Here is an 18,433-nt window from a genome sequence, read left to right on the forward strand (position 1 = left end):
AGACTTTGATTTCATGTCTTTATTCGCTTGGAAAAAAAAATCATATCAAACGCGAAACTGGGTATTAGAAAACGTTCAGGAGTTCTCTTCTTGGCCAGCTCAAGAGCATTCGGAAGATGGTGGATGGGAAAATATTCCCTCAAACATCCGGCAGGATTGGCTTTTTTTTGAGCAGAAACACTCCCAAGCGTGCTTACAAACGTACACCGGCCTCTTCAGACCGACTTTTGTCACCCTGCACTGTTTCTGTTTGCTCAGAGATTGTTTTATTTCGAGCAATTCAATTTTAGTAGCACACATACAGATAATGAAGTTCACGAGTCTTAATCCTTTCTTTACATAGCTGAAAAACATTATTGGCACTGGAAGCTGAGGAAGGGTGTCCGTGTGTGAGAGCGGGTGAGTGCCTGTGTGAGCAGAAATTCTAAGCAGAACTGCAAATGGCTTGCAAATGAACATGACTCCAAATCGAAGTGCAAATACTTGGGCATACTTTCACCTTCAAATAGTACTGGAAAAATAACATGGCTACTGTTTGCTCACAATCAACGCCCATTCCTCCCCTAAGCAGTTTCTAAATCAAGAAATTAAACGCAAGATAGTGCCAATGTTGTTTGACTTGGTGACATTGATACTGCTCATATTGCAGCTGGTGGAGTTGTATTTTGCTCTCGTTCCTGATATTTAATTTAAGCCAATACTTTCTCATCTGCACGTTTACTCGTAGGGCGGAGGTATATTTTCCTCAAACCAAAGCATCACCATTTGAAGTTGCAGGAGCCGCAAGCCCATATGTCTTTTGTCCTTGCTCTCGTTTCAAAAATAAATAGCAAAACGGTGCAAAACAAGCAAACAAAAAAAAAAAAAACCCACAACACACAAAGCTCTTGCATATATTTAAACCGCCTTTTTTTTTTCCCTTTAAAAATACTCACTTCATTACCAAATAAGTCTCAGCAGTGGGAAGCAATTATCTGGATCTATAACAAGTGTTTAACGTATATAAAAAAAGGACCCTTACTCTAATTTGCCTGCTTTATCAAATTATATCCGTGCGAAGCGAGAGGCAATTCTTGGTCATATCACAAACCCTACTTCTAGATAAAAATATGAGAGAAATGTGAAAACGCGAAGGAAAATGTTGAAGTGAGATGAGGGAGGAAAAATAATTACCAAACAAAAAGAGAGAAGAAAAAAGAAAGAAAACAACGTAAGAGAGTAATAAATCGTTAAATAAACAGGAATTTCAGTCCCTTCCTCAGACGGGTCCGCAAGTAGGAAGTGTTTTCTCAGTGCTGTTGTTCGTGCCCTCGGCGGGCCGTGCTGCGGGCTCTCACTAACTGTGTGCGTTTCCTCCAGATCTCGGCACAGCCACCGTCCGTCGCTCGGGAGAGCCCGCCTGGGCAGAAGACCATGGGTAATCTAGTTTTCAATACTAACCGGGCACCGTTTCGCTCGGGGAAGGGTAACCGGGCCGGGAGGGAGGGAGGGAAGGAGTGGAGAGAAAGGAAGGAAAAGAAAGCAAAGCGGGCAAAAATCTCCCGGAGGCATTGAACGTGGCCAGCGCGGCCCGGCCCGGCTCCCCTGAACTAGAGGCGGAAGGGGCAGCTCTGCCATTGGGCGGGGGGCAGCGGCAGCCCCGGGCCCCTCCATGGGCCGCAGCCTGCCTGCCTGCGCGTTCCCTGCCCGCGACCTCAGCGTTGCCCACTGAGAGGCCAGGAGGCCTCCTCCGGGCAGAGTTTGTCCGTTTCCCCTCCGGGGCCACGCTGGGCACCATCAGGGGGGTTGTGTTGGAGCTGTGTAGCCTCAAAGTTTCGCAGATACAGAAGCGTGTGTTCAACCACACGTCACTTGTGCTTGGAGACACGGGCTTTGCTGTTTCCATCCGTCCATTTTATTAGGGACACATTAATCTATAATCAAATACACCTCATAAAATTTTTATTGAAAGGCATAAAATCATTACAGAGGTCTTCCACCTGTTTTAAAACAACACAATGGGCATCTCTTTTCAAAAGTGTATTCTTTTCATGGAAACTTTCTTTTTGGGGAGGGGTGGGGGAGGATAATAATACCCGCATATGCTCTGAAATATGGAAGTACCGCAATGTGCTTTTACTGTAACATTTTCCTGTTTTATGAGAAGTCGTTACAGTCCCAGCTTGCGATGGTTTGTTTTTACAGGCAAGAATCTCCCTTTCCCAGCGGGTTTCCTCAGCAGCTTGGAGTGTGATTAGCAAGCCAAGGCTGTTGGATTTATTTAAACACCCTGCCTCTCATTGATTAAGAAATGAATGGCAGAAATCACTCAAAGGAGGTGAAGAAATAGTCCGCGCCCGCCGCGGCCGTGGGCTGCCAGCGCGGCCACGCCCGCCGCGCCCCGGGCAGGCAGGGCAGGCAGGGCAGGCAGGGCGGGCAGGGCGGGCAGGGAGGCAGACAGACGGGCAGCGAAGGCGGGCAGGGCAGGCAGGGCGGGCAAACGGGCAAGCGGGCAAGCGGGCGGGCGGTCACGGCGCGGTCCGGGCGCGCAGCCGGCGCGGCGCGCTGTGCGGGGCCGTTGTTGATGATGATTTTTTTTTTTAATCACAGCAGCCCCAGTTTAGCGGATTGATTTACTCGCAGTATTGGTAAATATGATCACGTGGGCTCCGCAACCAATGGTTGAGGGTTGCAGTCTGCAAAATACTACGATTGTTCTCCGGGAGGGTATCATATACAGTTAACAGTGTAACCTTTTATATGACTAAGAGGGGAGCCTAAAATGTCGTCTAGTGGCACCATAAGTAACTATTATGTCGATTCTCTCATAGGCCATGAAAGCGAAGAAGTTTACGGGAGTAGATTCGTCCAGGGAGGTCACAGTGGGACCTCCAGGCCATCAGGTGTTGCAGAGAGTTCAGATTTTTCCTCCTGTAGCTTTGCACCAAAATCCACCGTGTTCTCCACCTCCTGGTCCACGGTTCACCCTCAGCCGTCTGCGGCAATGACCGGGATCTACCACCCCTACATGCACCAGCCCCACTTAGGGGCAGCCGACGCCGGCCGCTACGTGCGCTCCTGGATCGAGCCCTTCCCGGGCTTCCCGGGCGGCGGCGGCGGCGGCGGCAGCGGCGGCTCCGCGTCCAGCTCCGGCTCCTCCAACGGGCGCCACTACGGGATAAAGCCGGAGACGGGAGCAGCCGCCTCCTCGTCTTCCTCCTCCTCCTCCTCCTCCAAACGGACTGAGTGCTCCTCGTCCCGGGAGTCCCAGGGGATCGGTGTGCCCGAGTACACGTGCAGCTCCTTCCTCCAGGAGCCCCGGGAGAAGGCGGCTGCCGGCAGCTCCAAGGACCCCGCCGCCTGCAGCCACAACCCCAGCCCGAGCAGCGATCTTAAGGAGGAGAAACAGCAGCAACTTGACCCAAGTAAGTAAAAAAAAAAAAAAAAAAAAGGGGGGAGAGAGGGAGAGAGTCAGAGAGAGAGGGGCAGAGAGAGGGAGAGAAAGAAATAAAGAAATAAAGAAATTGCCCCTTTGATTTATTGCCGAAACCTGTAAGGCTCGAATGTGCAAAACTGATAGTTTTACTAACCTATAAAAACGTCTAGACGCCTACCCCAGCGCAAGCAGCAACAAGCACCCATAAAAGACTCCACATAACCACCTACCATCAAGACATCATTTGTACAGTAAACAGACTGGGGCATTAAGGCTTTTATGATAATTCCTCCAAAGTTGTGAAAACAGTCCATCCTTCGTTAAATTAATTTAACAACCTTTCTCTCCCCCCTCCCCGTTCCCTATATACCTCCCTTCTTCCAGATAACCCTGCAGCTAACTGGATCCACGCTCGTTCAACGAGGAAAAAGCGTTGTCCCTACACAAAGTATCAAACTCTGGAACTGGAAAAGGAATTTCTCTTTAACATGTACCTAACCCGAGACCGCCGTTATGAAGTAGCTAGGATTTTAAATCTTACAGAGAGACAGGTCAAAATCTGGTTTCAGAACAGAAGAATGAAAATGAAAAAGATGAACAAGGAGAAAGGAAATAAAGGAGACTAACACTGGGGTAGAAATGCAGTTGGGGAATGTTGCTTTAGTTTAGAGTTTGGGGGGTTGTGGGTTTTTTGTTTGTTGCTGGGTGTTTTTTTTTTTTTTTTTAATTGATTTTATTCTCCTCCTTACCCTGCCTCCTCAGCCCCCCTATATGTTTCTTCCTCGTCCCCTCGTCGTCCCCCTCCCCGGAACTTTAAATCAAGCTGGCCTTTTTTTTTTTTTTTTTTAAGATAGAAGTGAAACGTGGTCTATGTCAGGTAGTTTGGGAAATTTTGTCTTGATCGCCACCGTGTTTTGCAGAGTCGCTTCGTCTCCCCCTCTTCCTTCCCAGACCGTTTGGTTCATGATATTGTGAGTGCACGTTAGCTTTGGGAACTCTTATCTGATGTTAAATGTTTGACATGTTTCTTAAAAGTGATGTAGTATAGACAGTTACTTTGCCAAAATAAAGGTAAGGAAATTAATTATAATTAAGATAATAAAATATATATTAAATTACAGTCGCTTAAATCAATTGAGGTGCTGTGTTGTCCACGACTTGCTAAGAGGAAACCTTACCCGAAACCTCTGCTTTATAGGTCTGAATTTCGCAATAGATGCCACAGCCAGACCACGAGCTTTTCCCCCCTTTAGTGCACTATTAGGAGGTTGTCTCATCCTTGAAGCCGTTCGCAATGGGCCTAATATCTCCCGGTTCCCCGGCTAGCTGTCGTCCCTGCCCCCTGTGACTGTTGTATTAATTAACCACCCCGTGTCTCGAACTGCGGACCTATTGTAATTGTTGTCAATTATTACACAATAAAGTCTGCCGTAACTGAAACGACAGCACTGCGGTGAGACGAGAAATCTGTGCGGTCTTCGCGATGCCCTCGGTGCCGTTCATCGCACCGCGCAGCCCCCGCGGATCCCACCGCGGGCCGAGCGCTGCCGGCCCAAGGCCGAGGGAAAACCCGGCCGCGCTGCGGGGGCAGCAACACCTCTGGTTGACACAAAGGCCAGAGGAAAATTACTTCCCCCTCACCTCTCCTAAGAAGCATTTGCTGTTGGAGGTCAGCGGCGGAGAGGCCGAGTTCGGCCGCGCCGTGTTAGGTGCGCCTGCTGCTGCCCCTCTTCGGGATGCCGCGGGTGCGTGCGGTCTTCGAAATAGCGATCCCTTGGGATAATACAGGAAATATTTCCGCACCGGTCCTCAGAGTCAGTGAAGCAAAATGATGCCTATTCGCTTAAACTATTTTGTCGTTGTTTTGGTCATTTCTAACCTATGTGCTCTTTAATCTGAAGGTTGGGAAGCTCGGGGGCGGGGGCTGAGGGGAGCACCGCTGCTTCCAAAGGTTCAGCTTTGTTGGCGAGAGCTCATTTAGCATCGCGTCTCATGCGTTTTGCATTTATAAACACACATGACTTTATCAAGATAATTGAGATGAAGTTCATTGTAAAAAATGCTTTGTTTAAAGAGCAACCATTAAAATGAAGGACCCGTAAATATTTACGAGCAGTTCGGTTAATTCAAGATTGAGGGAAGAGCTGAGAGACCTGGTGTTTAATGTTTTTTACCTCTGGGAAAAACGAAACAAAAAGGCAAAAGCATGCAATGCCAGGAAAAGGTGTTGCATTGCTTCCCATCCATTGTCGAGAAGATACCTATAATTCTTTTAAAACAGGAAGAACCGTGGTATAATAAAACCATTGAGATGGCTAGACGTCTGGACCTAATGAGTTTACGATATGCTATGGCGCTTTTCTTTGAAACCACCTTATTTTGATGTTTGTGTTTGTTAGAGAGGAAAAAAAAGCCAAAAAATGCAGACAAACCAGGTCTTAACATCTTGGACTATAAATTTCAATATGTCAGCGTTGAGCCAAGGCAACAGACTCAAAAAAGACGCGAAGGTCACGAAACTCAGAGATTTTACAAAGTCCATTCATTTGTTGAAATGCATTTTATTGGATATTCTACTGCCATGAATCCTACGGTGTTAGCCTCCATGTTTTCGAAAATAACCATGGCGGGGGTTGATCTATCATTAACAACGCGTAAACAACACTTTATTTTGATTATTATAGCAGAGGGTCTGGTAAGAAACTGTCACCAAGCCCACCCCATCTCTTAATATTTTATTTCAGGCAGATTACATATTTTCTTTTTCCCCCTTTGTTTACTTATTTCTAGTATTGTGTGCGTTTATTTCAAAATGGCAGGAAGAAAACCAAACGTCTCGAACGATGAAACACAGACCTTCCATGGAAATTTCTTTTAGTGTCAAAATGAACAATAATTTAACTCCTACCCGTTGGTTGTGTTAATACATGTTTGCACATATGCACAGTCGCGTGCACACGCACTCGCTTTATACCGAATAATTCACAGGCATGTGTGATGAAGGGGGTGGTGGTGGACAAAGATTCATCTTTACTTTCGTTTACATAAATCAATCCATAAATACATAAACGCACGGGCAAACAAAACAACATGTTCAAGACAAAAACGCATAACTGTAACTACCACACATGGAGAATTCGTGGTGTAATATGTGGGGAAACATGATGGAAAACGTGACAGCAGCGATCTTCAAAGCTCAGGCGTGTTTCCTGGCTGCCATGTGTAAGGGAGGCAGATTCTTTGTATACAGTTAATTATAGCACTGTAAAAAATATAAAAGAGAGTCACCGAAAATGGCACTGCAAACTCCGTCCGGAAAAATGAAACAAAACAAAACACATTAAAAAAAGGAAAACAAACAAACAAACAAACAACAGCACCAACCCAAAACCAGAAAGTAAAGGAAGTGCTCGTCACCGAGCGCCCCGTCGGAAGACTGCAGAGCCGCACCAGTGTCTCGAAGTAGCACCGGGCCCTTGCGGAGCTGTTTGGGTTTCTGGCATAACCCCCGACCCACGGCGGGGCTGGGAGAGCAGCGGCAGCGCGGGCAGCGCGGAAAGGGAGGGCGCTGCAGGGCGTTGCCACCGAATGCCGCCAGAGGGCGCCCGCGCTCCACTCTAGCGCCGCGACTGCGCACCCCACCCCCCCGCTTCCCGCTCTCCGCGCATCGCTCCGCGCACCGCGAAGCGCTCTCAGCAGCCCCGGCTGTAGGGAGCCGCGGTTTCGCTGCAGGTACCTCAGATCTACGCGGGTCGTGGTGCTGGCCCGCGGGACTAGCGCCCCAGAAGGATGAGCATGCCGTGGGGCCAGAGGGACCGGCACGGGTGCGGGAACAACCGCTGCACTTCCTCGCCCTTCCGCAGGGTGAGGCGGTGTTTCTCTGCCGCCTCTCCCGCCCTGCCTGGCATGGCCTCCTGCCTTCCCGGTGCTCTTTTGCGAAGGACTTTTGCTCCTGCCCTCGTAGCACCGAAAATCCTTGTGCCCCTCCCGGGCCTCTTCCGCATCCCCGCCTGGCCCCGGGCTGCGCGGAGCTCCCTGAGCCTCCGCTAGCTTCCCAAAGGCTTTCCTCCGCGGCCGCGGGGCCGTTGACGGAGGTTTCGCTGGGCGTCCAGGGCCCGACCGGGCTCTCATCTGCGAGATAGCCGAGCTGGTCACCTAGACAAAGCGAGCTAATTGGCATGGACGCCAGGGTGGTGGAGATGGGGAAGGAGCCTGCGGTGCCTTTTATGTAACCACAAATATTTTTTGTCAATCCACATCAGACGATCACACGTGGCTGTGGTGGGACCTATATTTCACCTACATTTTTCGTCTGTCTTCAAAATAGGGTGGACTCAAGCTCCTGGGGGTGTCTGTCTGAAAAGCTTGTTCCCACTGTTGAAAGAAGCAGGGAAGAGAGGACTGGAGATGGCACTTGTTGGAGCGCGGCGAGCGGGGCCCACGCAGGCAGTTGGGTTGCTCTCTCCCCGCGGGGGCGGCCGGCCCAAGGAGCCAGGGCAGCGGCGAGCCTGCTTGGCAGTGCCTTCCTGCCTTCCTTCCTTCCTTCCTTCCTTCCTTCCTTCCTTCCTTCCTTCCCTCCTTCCTTCCCTCCTTCTTTCCTTCCTTCCCTCCTTCCTTCCTTCCTTCCCTCCTTCCTTCCTCCTGGAGTACAGGGCTCGCTCATTTCGGACCGCATCCCCGAGCCATGCTTGACCGCTCACCCATACATTTTTTTCCCCTCCTTCTCTCTACCTCGGTAATGACGTCCACCAAGGGTGAAATTATGGAAAGTATATTCATAGGCATGATTTCCATTAAGTATCAATTAACCTGGAGCCTCAGCCATGCGTGCACAGCGTCAAGGGTAAATGTGCGTCTCTTTTCCCAGTGTTCGCCTGCAAGGAAATGACCCGGAGGGCCCACTGGCAAGGGGGCCCGGCCACTGCACACTGCCGCCCTTTGGACCCTCTCAGCTGCCCTCTCTGACACTCCGGACTCCCTGCGTCGGGCATCGGCTCACTCGGCGGGTTTCTGCCCTTCTAGGCCGGCGGTGGAGGCCGCGCTTCAGTGCTTAGCCGCGGCCCTGAGGCCCAGACAACGCAGTCTGGGGGGGCTGGGCGGCGTCGCCCAGGGCAGCGCGCCCGCGGTTATCGTGCAGTATCTGCGCGGCCTCCTCACCCCTGCGCGATTTCAGCGGCTCCTGGCGAGCGTGCATCGGCGGGGGGAGCGGGACCGTCGCAGCTGGGGTGGATTCGGGCAGGGCTGGGCCGGGTTTTTTTCTTGCTTGAGGAGCTGCACATGTTAACTGAAGCCAAAAGCCCCCCCTGAGCTCATGAGCGTGTGTGTGTGCGCGCGCGGGCTGCTGTGTGCCTAATAGGAAATAGTAAAAGCAGTGAGGCAGGTCATTTTGGGAGCGATTATATTCCAGCCCTGGTCACCACATACACGGAGACCAGGAGCGGGGAGCGCACGGGCCAGCGGCGACGGCGACATGAGGGCGGCGTAGAGACACCGGCGGCGACGGCAGCGACGGGAGCAGCGCCCCGTGCCCGTGCCTGTCTCTGCCCCCTCCCCAATGAGCTCCTACTTTGTCAACCCGCTGTACTCCAAGTACAAGGCGGCGGCGGCGGCAGCGGCGGCGGCGGGGGAGCCCATCAATCCCTCGTACTACGACTGTCACTTCGCGCCCGAGGTGAGCGGCCGCCACGCCGCCGCCGCCGCTGCTGCCGCCGCCTTGCTCTACGGGAACGGCGCGGCTGCCGCCGGCTTCCAGCACGCCGCGCACGGCGGGGCAGGGGGCGGCGGCGGCGCGGTCGCGGACTTTTACCACCCGGCCGGGGGGAGCCCCACGGCCGCCTACCAGCCACCTCCTCCTCCCCCCGCCGCGCCTCCGCCTCCTGCCCCCTGCAGCGGGGTTACCTGTCACGGGGAGCCCGCTAAATTTTACGGATACGATAACTTACAGAGACAGCAGATTTTTACGACACAGCAAGAGGCCGAGCTGGTACAATATCCTGACTGTAAATCGTCCAGTGCTAATATTGGCGAGGAACCAGACCACTTAAATCAGAGCTCGTCTCCTGCTCAAATGTTTCCCTGGATGAGACCACAAGGTTGGACGCAGTCAAAAATTTGCTTCCATCTCACTTCTGAATTTGAAACTCTATTTTCTTCCTCCCGCTTCTTTCTCGCTGCATCTCGCTCCCTGTCTCTGCCTTCTCCTCTCTCTGCCTCTCTCCCCGCGATTCCTACCACCGCGGTGGCTTGCGGTAATAAAGCGATACAGTAAGCAAACAGAAACCTTTGCAGAAGGTGGCTGCCACCCCACGAGTGGCCTTAAAGTCGCCTCTTGGACACAGAGAAGCAACCGACACGCTCGCTCGGCACTCGCCGCCGCTGCCTGAAGGGGAAGGGTGCGGGGCTGTGGGATGCCGGCTGCCAGATTACAAAGTGACCTCGTAAAACTCGGACCCCTAAACCCCGATGCAGGGAGAGAGCTGAGGGGCTTCGTGCATCTGCTATCGCTGTTTTTCCCTCATTCATGTGTACGGTTCGTGCCCTGTGCTTTATTTCCCCTGCGTTTCTGTGGGGCTTCTCGAGAGAGAGTTCCAGAGAGACCCGAGTCCCCACTCCCTGTCTGCGCCTTGTTTAGAACGATCACGCCGACCTCCAAAACCCCATGTTTTTGTTTTAAACAGCAGCGCCGGGTAGGAGGAGAGGAAGACAAACATACAGCCGATTCCAGACTCTAGAGCTGGAAAAGGAGTTCCTCTTTAACCCCTATCTGACCAGGAAGAGGAGGATCGAGGTGTCCCACGCACTAGCACTCACCGAAAGGCAGGTAAAGATCTGGTTTCAGAATAGAAGGATGAAATGGAAAAAAGAGAACAACAAGGACAAATTCCCTGCTTCCAGACAGGAGGGAAAGGAAGGGGAAGCCAAAAAGGAAGCACATGATCTCGAAGAAGACAGAGCTGAAGGCCGGACGAATTAAATTTGGCCCTCAAAGCTTTTGTGAAAGGCTATCAAAAATAACCAAGCGCCATAAACAGATATCTCGGCCCGTCCCCCTGGGACGGATGACCCCGTGTCCCTCCACTTGACATTTATTTGCCTCGTGTCCTTCAGTTGCTTGTGGTTTTGTTTTGTTTTTTAACGTATTCGGAACAATCTCTAGTTTTAACAGTTAATCTACTTATTTTGGAAATTTGATACAGAGTTTGTAGCAGTACATTTCTAATTATATATATATATATATTTTAATCTTAAAAGACAGTGATTGCAAGAAACGACATAAAGTTCCTAATAATAAATACCAATAAACAAGACATTTAAGAATGCTTTATTAATCAAGACAAGTGCACTTGTACTATTTTAATTCTTATTCTTATATTATATTGAATAAATTAAAGAAATTTAATAAATAAAATATCTCATAAATATATTTAACCTTTTGCTATTGATTTTTGATTAAAATAAACCAAATTTATATAAAAAATGAATAGGCTCCCTAATATCCTTTTTGTAATCCACTCCTTCACTAACCTTCAGAACATCTGCGGATATGGACTAACTCTTCCCTATGCCTTTCCCCCGCCCTCCCTCCGATGCTGAGTGTATCTGGATGTGGAACTGGTACATTGGATACAAAAATTGGTTTTCGTTTCCTTCACCTGCACAGTCTGCCACTGACACCGACATATCGGGTCCGCCAGCCACAGGCTCTGCGAAGCCCTAGTCGAAGCAGCAGCCAGAGGGGATGTGGCCCCAGAGCCGGGTTGAGACCACGTTGCAGCCGGGCCCTGGCAGCACCCTCGACGTGCGCGTGTCGGCCTTGCCTTCGCCTTTTTCTGTGCCCGATCCCAGGGCTGCAGGGTGGCAAGGCATGATAGGCGCTGCCGGCGAACACCGCACTTTACCCCGTGGAGCAGTCCGCTACCGGATCGGCGGGGGGCAGAGGGGACCGGAGCGCAAGCCGAGCTCCTACGGGCCCCGAGGGCTACTACCGGCCGGTGTGTGGCTGCCAGCCTCGCCATGCAAACAGCTGAAACAGCAGGCCTACTGTCCCACGCGGATGGCAGTCAAACAGAGAAATGCAATTTTTTTTTTTTGTGGCCTTGCGTAGGACTGTAATGATCTGTGATCCCAAACCACACGTAAACGGGAAAAAAAAAAAAAAAAAAGGCCTTTTCCTCTCAAAAACTTATTTTCGCACGGTTTGGATGCTTTTCCAAGCGGAGGCTACAGCCGGTGAGGGCAGACCCTGCCACACAGTTCCCGGAGCCATGGGAAGAGAAGTCTCTTCTCATCAGTAGAACGGTTTAATTTATCTCCCCCTCTTCCCTCCCTCCCCTTTCTCCTGCTCCGCGGCACGGTCCCGCAGACTGCGGTATCTGAGAGGACGGCCCAGAGCAGTCCTTTTTAGGAACAACAGACAGAAGGCTGAGGTATGAGGTATAAATCCCTAGCAAAATTTCCGCGTCATTTTTTCCCTACTGCCTCACGCCCTCGTGAGTGATGATTCCGTGAAGGGAACCGCAGTGATGCACCAGCTGCTGCGACAAACACCACAAATTTATATTATCTGCCCGATAAACGAGCGTGCTCCCGATAAAGGAGAGACCGAGCCGGGGCCCCACTCGGAAACTCACATCGAGGGGCCTGTGGAGGTGCCTGGCGCCCGCGGCCGCTGTGCCTGCCCACGCTGGGGCCCTTCTCCGATCCCACCGCTCCACTCACGGGAACGGACCCGGCACGACGGGTCGTCCTTGGGGTCGGGATTTGTACAGGGAGTTTAGTTAATTTCATTTCCCTTCCTCTTCCCCCCACACCGCCACCGAGCTAGGCACTTCTGCAAAGCGCCAGCTCTAGAGGGAGGCACAAGCAAGCGGAGCTATTGTTCTCGGTTTATTTTAGTCGCCTAGTTGGTAAAAGGTTGTAAACGAGGGGAAACTTCAGCGAAGAGGTGAAGTAAACATTTTGCCGCACGGATTTGCATAAATACATCAGTACCCCTAGTGTACAGGAAGGATGTGGGGCTGATGGTGGCGCGGTTAAGGAAACTCACTCGCCTGACGTGTAAAAAACCCTCGTTTTTCAAAATAATCCCGTAGCCAGTTAGTTGCACCAGCATGTATGCTCTCCGGTCAAGGAAAAAGCCGCTTTCTCCTGCTGCTCTTGCGGCCGGGGCTGGACGCAGTGTGGTCCCGACCGGTCCTGCCGCAGGGAAGCTGCGCTGCTGCCGCCCGCTGCACACCCGGGCTGCGGGCGGAAGAAACGCGTAATACCCGAACAGAGCACTTCCTAGGCTAATACTTGTCCGCGAAAGAGTTGCTGCCGTAGTCCGTTTTAATTTCCAGAAAAAGAGAACAAAATTAAATTATTCCTGGAGAAGCTTCCGTTAGCGACGTTCTCGCTGGGTTGACCGGGAACGCAGCCACGCAGGCTAAAACTGACTTCGTTGTGCACACATAATTTGTGAAGGCCTAGTGATAAATGGCTTCGTCCCTGTCTTATTTATTAAGAAAACCAAAAAATATCACTGTAGTTTTTAAGGTATTTCCTCTCACGGTCCGGTAGCTGAATCCCTTCCTCTTTCGTACTTGGATTCTTGCTAAGAAAAAGAAAAGGGAGTCAGAAATCGGCCCGGCCCCTCAGCAAGACTCCCGTAAAATCTGAGCCGTCGAGCACCGGAGAAGGCAACGGTATTTTGGCAGGGAAAAGCCGTAGCTGAGCCGGCCGCGGTGGCAGTGGCAGCGAGGGGCCGCCCGCGACGGCCGCAGCGCGGAGGTACCGTGCCTTTGGTTTTCGTGGAATTTCTCCGTTCCCACGTCGGGAAGCTCTGTGTACCGTGGATGCTGCAGAGCCACCGTGGAAGGTGCCGATGCCTCTGCCGAGGGACACGGTGTGCGGGTGTGATATTCGCGGGTGCGCAATTACCTGAAGCAGCGTGTTAGAAAGATGCTACATCTTTAGGACTGTTTATTTGTGTTAGCTCTATTTTCGAGGCAGGTACAATCAGCACAGAACTACTGATAGAGAACTCTGCCTATTCCCAGAAACAAAAACTGAGCTAGAACCACCCACAGTATTCCGTCTCCAAGCCGAGCATTCCCTGTGGACACCGGGCCGATTTTAGTCTTTTCGAGTACTTTCTAAGAATCGCCTTTTCCCTATTGGTGTCCCAGGTCCGTGCGCCCCCGTGAAGGTTTCACCGGGGGCGGAGGCAGCCCCTACCGGCGAGGCTGCGGGCAGCCTGGGCGCGACGACAGCCCTCGGCGCAACCTGTGGCAACCACACATTTCAGGGTGGGGAACCAGTTCGGACTATTTTTAGGTCGGCGACGGCTTCGACTTCAGCCTTGGGCGCTCAAGGAAATGTGGTTTCTTCTAGGGCCCGGCAGAGAGGGGGCGGGGGAAATGCGGGTAAAACCCCCTTTCGTAGGGGCAAGGACACGGACCCACCGTCACAGAGCGGTACCCCCCCGCTTTGTACGTTTGCCCGGCCACTGCGCGGGAATTCGTCCCGTTCTCGGCTCCCCGCGCGGATCTCCCGTGCCCCGGCCGCGCCCGCGGGGCCCCGCCACCACGCCTGGGACGCTCAGGCCGCGGGCAGGCGGGATCGAAGACTCAGTAAAAGCGCAGCGCGCAGGCGAAAGAAACATGGCGCTGGGAAGCAGTATGTGCAAAATCCGCAAGGAATTGCAGTAAATTCCTTTTTGTTTGAAGAAAATTTACAACTTGGTAATAGACCTTTTTATGACCTATTTGGGCTCGTCATTGGCTGCGGCTGGTCATGTGCAGGCAGCGAGCGCTTTCATGGCCTTTTCCTGATTTCCCTGGCGAATTTCCCCCTGCATTCTGCCTTCAGAGGGACTCAGCCCCTCTTTTCCTAACCTTTGTCTAGGCTGAGGTGTATGGCAGTCGCCCTCATGTTTGTGTTTCAATCCCCAAAACCCGCGATCGGTCCCGCCGCCGCTGCGCTGACACTTCCCCGGTTCCGCGCTGCCTCCCCTCACGCGCCCGCGGAGGGATGCGCGGAGCCCCGCACCCGCCGATGCACCGCCTCCAGCCCCCCACTCCTCTCTCGCCGCTTGTTGCCCCCGCTACCGCTGTCTTCTTCGGCACACGGATTGCTACGCGGGCGCAAAATGGATTACAGCGACCCTTCCGGGCTCCTCCGCAGGCGGGCAGTGCCGCGAATCGGTAAGTGTTCAACTCTCCTCGGGCTGGTTCACCGCGCCCGCGCACCGTTCCGCACAGCGGCACGACATAGACTCCCCTGTCTCGCTGCCCTGTTTGGTCACCTGTCTCTCGGAGCCCCTTATTCTTGCTATTATTTCCATAAATACGATTGCTTTTATTGCTATTGTAATTTTCGTTGTTATTATCAATAATAATTGTGGGTATGCTGCAGGGTGCGGCGCAGCGGTTGCGCAATCTGGCGCGGAAAAGCGCTGCAGCCGCAATGGTGCGGCGATCCGCGACCCTCAGCGCCGAGGGGCGGAAGGCTAGAGCGCAGTGCGCGCAGGCAGTTGCGGGATTTCTTCCAATAAAAGGCCTTTTTCTGGGTAGTTTTGACCCTGGCAGTCTGAAGAGCGGAGTGGTGATGCTGCGGTTTATTTTCCTCACGGCGGAAGGGCTCTCGCATAACTTTAAAGCTTAACAGGTGTTTTCGCAGGAGAATCGGGATCAGTGCTCTCGCAGGGGCGGAGCGGTCCCACCAAGCTGGTCGGGCCGGGAGTTGTGCCCTGGAGAGCCCTCGCCCGCCTCGCCGGGATGGTTCACCACACCTTTCTCCCTCTGTACCGTGGATGAACCAGGGCTGCGACTCGGACCGGCTTGGCGGGAGGCACACGGGCCGGGCTCGGCAGCGGGCAGGCGGCCCCAGCCCCGGGCTCCTCCTCGCTGAGTAGTGCGGGGGTGGACTGCATGGAGACACGTCCCGGAGCGCACCCCGCAGCACGGCTACTCACCCACGTGGAAATCACGGGGGGCAAATCGGGTACCCCCAATAACGTCCAAACCCCAGGTTTATTTTGAAATATGTAGAGGAGATAGGACAGTCACGCAAAGTTTATCTGTGTTATTTATATATGTATCTCCATATCCGCTTTACCTATATACGTATACATATCTATCTATCTATCTATCTATCTATCTATCTATCTATCTATCTATCTATCCATCCCTCTACTTCTCTCTGTAGAATATATATATATGATTTTGAAGTATATTATTTTCAACACATATATATGTATATATATATTTTATCCATCTCTCCTTGATTTTCAAAAATGTTAATGCACAAGAGAAAAAGCACTGCCTGGTATTTGGTGTTTACATGGTTGATCAGTGATGGAAATGCACTGCGCCATTGCACTGCAGGAATTTAGCAAATCGCCATTTACCTCAAAAGCAGCCACTAATTTAGCGGTAAAGCTAAATGTCCGATGAAAGGATATCTACTGAGGGTGGAAAGGTGTGGGATGTGTCCCAGGTACATAATTTGAAGCCGCATGAGAAATTCTACTTTAATCCAACCATATTCAACTCCCCAGCTTGCTAAGACCGAACCCAGTTACCATAAGGGCTAGGATGCCTTTCCGTCCTGCTTTGGCTCTTTGCACTAGCCGACCGCTCTGTCCTGCTGAAGGACTTGGGGATTATTTGTGAGGAATCGTTTTCAACATAGCAACAGTCTTCAAGAGTAACTTGGAAAGTATGTGTTGCGTTAGGTTTCGCTCTCAGAATCCCTCCTAGGTGACACGGTAATTATAGCTGCTTGGCTATAATTATTTCCAAAAACTTCGAAAAATTTCGTCCTTGAGCTGTTTTGAAATTATTTGTAGCCTAGGGAAAAGAAGAAAACAAAAGCAGGATGTTCTAGCGAATTGTAATGTGCATGTGTGTGTCTGCGGGTCCATATGCTGACACATACGCATACACATATGCATTTATGATCACACTGGTTTATGTGGGAGTTCGGCTTTATTTCCTCTCCTTTTTTTTTTTTTTTTCCTTTATATTTTCTTTCACTAACGTTGAAGCACAGATAAGTATGTGTAGGCTCTTAAATATGCCAATGTGTTCGTGAGTATTCATAAAAAACTCTATATGTGTGAGTACATATATGGGGCACATATGATGACTGTATTTTTGTATATATTTATACAGATATATAGCGTGAGTGCCTGTCTGTGTGTAGATGTCTTGGTGTGTTGTGATTTTCGGAATATAGAATTCGTATTTACATTTCTCACACCTGCTTCGTTTCCCGACGTGTTCGACAGAATTTATGACTCATCTCAATTTTTTGTTGGAAGGAAACAGCCGATCCCTAGCCTTTACTAGCGCACGGGCAGTAAAACAACACCACCGCAAAACTACCGTCAGGAAATGCAGCCTGCGCTCCCGGACTGTGCCCAGCTACTGCTGGTGCCGGCTGCCATTTGGGCACTCAGGTTGGGTTCCCACTTAGCTGCTGTAAGTTGCCTGGAGAAGTGTAACCTCTGCTCCCCGAGTCTGGCAGGGGTTTGGTGCAAGGAGGGGAGGATATGTGAGCTGCGGACACGGGAAACGCGATAAGACTGAGCAAAGAAATACACGTTGTTTTTGCGCTCTTAAGAACGCGAATTCCGCCGATACATTAATTTCCCAATAATGTTTCTCTTTGCCCAAACAAATCATTCTCACGGGGTGTTTTATGAGCGCTGAGGGCAGAAAAAAAAATCAGAACAAAGACAGTATTTCACCCCTCGGTTGGCAGGCAGCTGTTAAAGGTATTTACGGCTCTACTGCAGTGCGGCAGTCAATGCTGCTGGAGCGAGAAAGGAAAAAACAGGAAGCGAAAGGAAAAGATGAGGCACAATAAACATTGCAGCAGGTCGCGGGGGCCGGGCGGGACGCTGAGGAAGGATCTCTGCCAGAAACAAGAGGCAATAAAAGTGCATTCAGCGACAGCAGGCTCTGCCCAAACCCAGCACTCGCCTCCCATCATCCGCGGGGGAGGGGGCGGCGAGGGCGGGGAGGCAGCCTGCATCGCCCACACAACGCCCCAAGCCGGGGGTGGCCCGAGCTGGATCCCGCGAGGATGCGGCGGCGACAGGGAGCAGCCCAGCCGCCAGCCCGGGCCCGCCGTCAAGGGCCGGCTCCGCCGCCTCTGCCCGCGGGTGGGCGCCGGCCCGACCGCCTGGGCCGGGGTCACCTGCCTGCGGCTCCCGCCCTCGGGGCGACCGGGCTGGGTCGGGGCGCGGAGCGCAGCGGCCACCGGGGGCGCGGCAGGCCCTGGCCGCCGCCACCAGTCATTTTGTCTCCACGACCTCTTCCAGGAGAAGGCGCTGTAGGACAAGCCTGGCCATTCTCCCAGTCTGGGCAAGGGTCTCGCCGCCCCCTGCCCCGGGCCCCAGACCCGGCCGCCCGCCTGCCCGTCGAAGCTGCCCACCGCCACCTTTCTCAGGTGTCCCCGGATCCCTCCCCAGCTGGGCCTCAGTTGTCCCACTACCTTCAGCGCCACGGCCTTTAGTTCACGGGCCCCTGCTTGCACCCATGCGCGCCTCTCTGCACTCCCTGCCTTTTCCACAGTGCCGGCGGGGCTCACCTTGTGTGCCCCGCCGCCCTCCCGGTCACCGGCCCTCACTTTGATGTCGGGCAGCCACCGCTTCCTTCCCTGCCCCTTTGATGTGGGTGCCAGAGCACCGTGGCGGCTTGCATCCTCCTCCCTGACGGCTCCCTTCCCCCGGGCAGAGTCCCCGGCCCCCGCATATTCCCCTGCAAGCCGTGGCCCGGCAGATTTCCCTGCTTCTGCCTCACCTGTTGCCTTCAGGCTTCACCTGCTCCAGCCATGGCCGGGCATGACCCTGGTAGCCTCTGGTCCCCCCTGGCCGTGTCTGCCCCAGCTAGACGCTCCCACGGCCCTCGGCCTCACCTCCCCACTCCGTGTTCCTCACCCTCTTCCCCCGCGGACCCGGGGTGCCGATGCCCCCGTTTGATGTCGAGGCGCGGTCGCTGCTGCCCTGCCCACTCCGGAGCTCTGCTGCCG

General features: G+C 52.6%; 3 protein-coding genes across 8 annotated transcripts in view; all 3 read left to right on the forward strand.

The window, feature by feature from the left end:
• Window positions 1-1,290: 1,290 nt before the first annotated feature.
• Window positions 1,291-5,518, forward strand: HOXD9 (homeobox D9). Of its 2 annotated transcripts, XM_071810613.1 has the most exons (3): window positions 1,291-1,417; window positions 2,811-3,404; window positions 3,800-5,518. In XM_071810613.1, exons 1-3 carry the CDS (start codon window positions 1,414-1,416, stop codon window positions 4,039-4,041), a joined length of 840 nt encoding a protein of 279 aa, XP_071666714.1. In that variant the 5' UTR covers window positions 1,291-1,413; the 3' UTR covers window positions 4,042-5,518. The 2 variants fall into 2 exon arrangements, with proteins under 2 accessions (XP_071666714.1, XP_065697379.1); XM_065841307.2 differs by lacking the exon at window positions 1,291-1,417 and having other exon boundaries at window positions 2,638-3,404.
• A 3,189-nt stretch (window positions 5,519-8,707) lies between these two features.
• HOXD8 (homeobox D8) lies at window positions 8,708-11,217 on the forward strand. 4 transcript variants are annotated; one of them, XM_071811126.1, is made up of 4 exons: window positions 8,717-9,086; window positions 9,360-9,507; window positions 10,093-10,235; window positions 11,076-11,217. In XM_071811126.1, the coding sequence occupies exons 1-4, from the start codon at window positions 8,970-8,972 to the stop codon at window positions 11,130-11,132; spliced, it is 465 nt and encodes a 154-aa protein (XP_071667227.1). In that variant the 5' UTR covers window positions 8,717-8,969; the 3' UTR covers window positions 11,133-11,217. The 4 variants fall into 4 exon arrangements, with proteins under 4 accessions (XP_065697244.1, XP_071667227.1, XP_065697243.1 ...); XM_071811125.1 differs by lacking the exon at window positions 11,076-11,217 and having other exon boundaries at window positions 8,735-9,086; window positions 10,093-10,838; XM_065841172.2 differs by lacking the exon at window positions 11,076-11,217 and having other exon boundaries at window positions 8,708-9,507; window positions 10,096-10,838.
• Window positions 11,218-14,521: 3,304 nt separating this feature from the next.
• Window positions 14,522-18,433, forward strand: part of HOXD3 (homeobox D3) — a 31,587-nt gene continuing 27,675 nt past the window's right edge. For both annotated transcript variants that reach the window (XM_071811122.1, XM_071811119.1), the window contains exon 1: window positions 14,522-14,598. The gene's annotated coding sequence lies outside the window, so the exon portion shown is untranslated. The remainder of the gene's footprint in view (window positions 14,599-18,433) is intronic.

This window comes from Patagioenas fasciata, chromosome 7 (genome assembly GCF_037038585.1).
Source record: "Patagioenas fasciata isolate bPatFas1 chromosome 7, bPatFas1.hap1, whole genome shotgun sequence".
Classification (NCBI taxonomy): domain Eukaryota; kingdom Metazoa; phylum Chordata; class Aves; order Columbiformes; family Columbidae; genus Patagioenas; species Patagioenas fasciata.

Bases quoted from the DNA above. Each gene is read 5' to 3' on its own strand.
- HOXD9 (XM_065841307.2), top strand. From the start codon at position 2,762: ATGTCGTCTAGTGGCACCATAAGTAACTATTATGTCGATTCTCTCATA. The intron at 3,405-3,799 runs GTAAGTAAAAAA...CCCTTCTTCCAG, and splicing joins ACAGCAGCAACTTGACCCAA to ATAACCCTGCAGCTAACTGG.
- HOXD8 (XM_065841171.2), top strand. From the start codon at position 8,970: ATGAGCTCCTACTTTGTCAACCCGCTGTACTCCAAGTACAAGGCGGCG. The intron at 9,508-10,092 runs GTTGGACGCAGT...TGTTTTAAACAG, and splicing joins TCCCTGGATGAGACCACAAG to CAGCGCCGGGTAGGAGGAGA.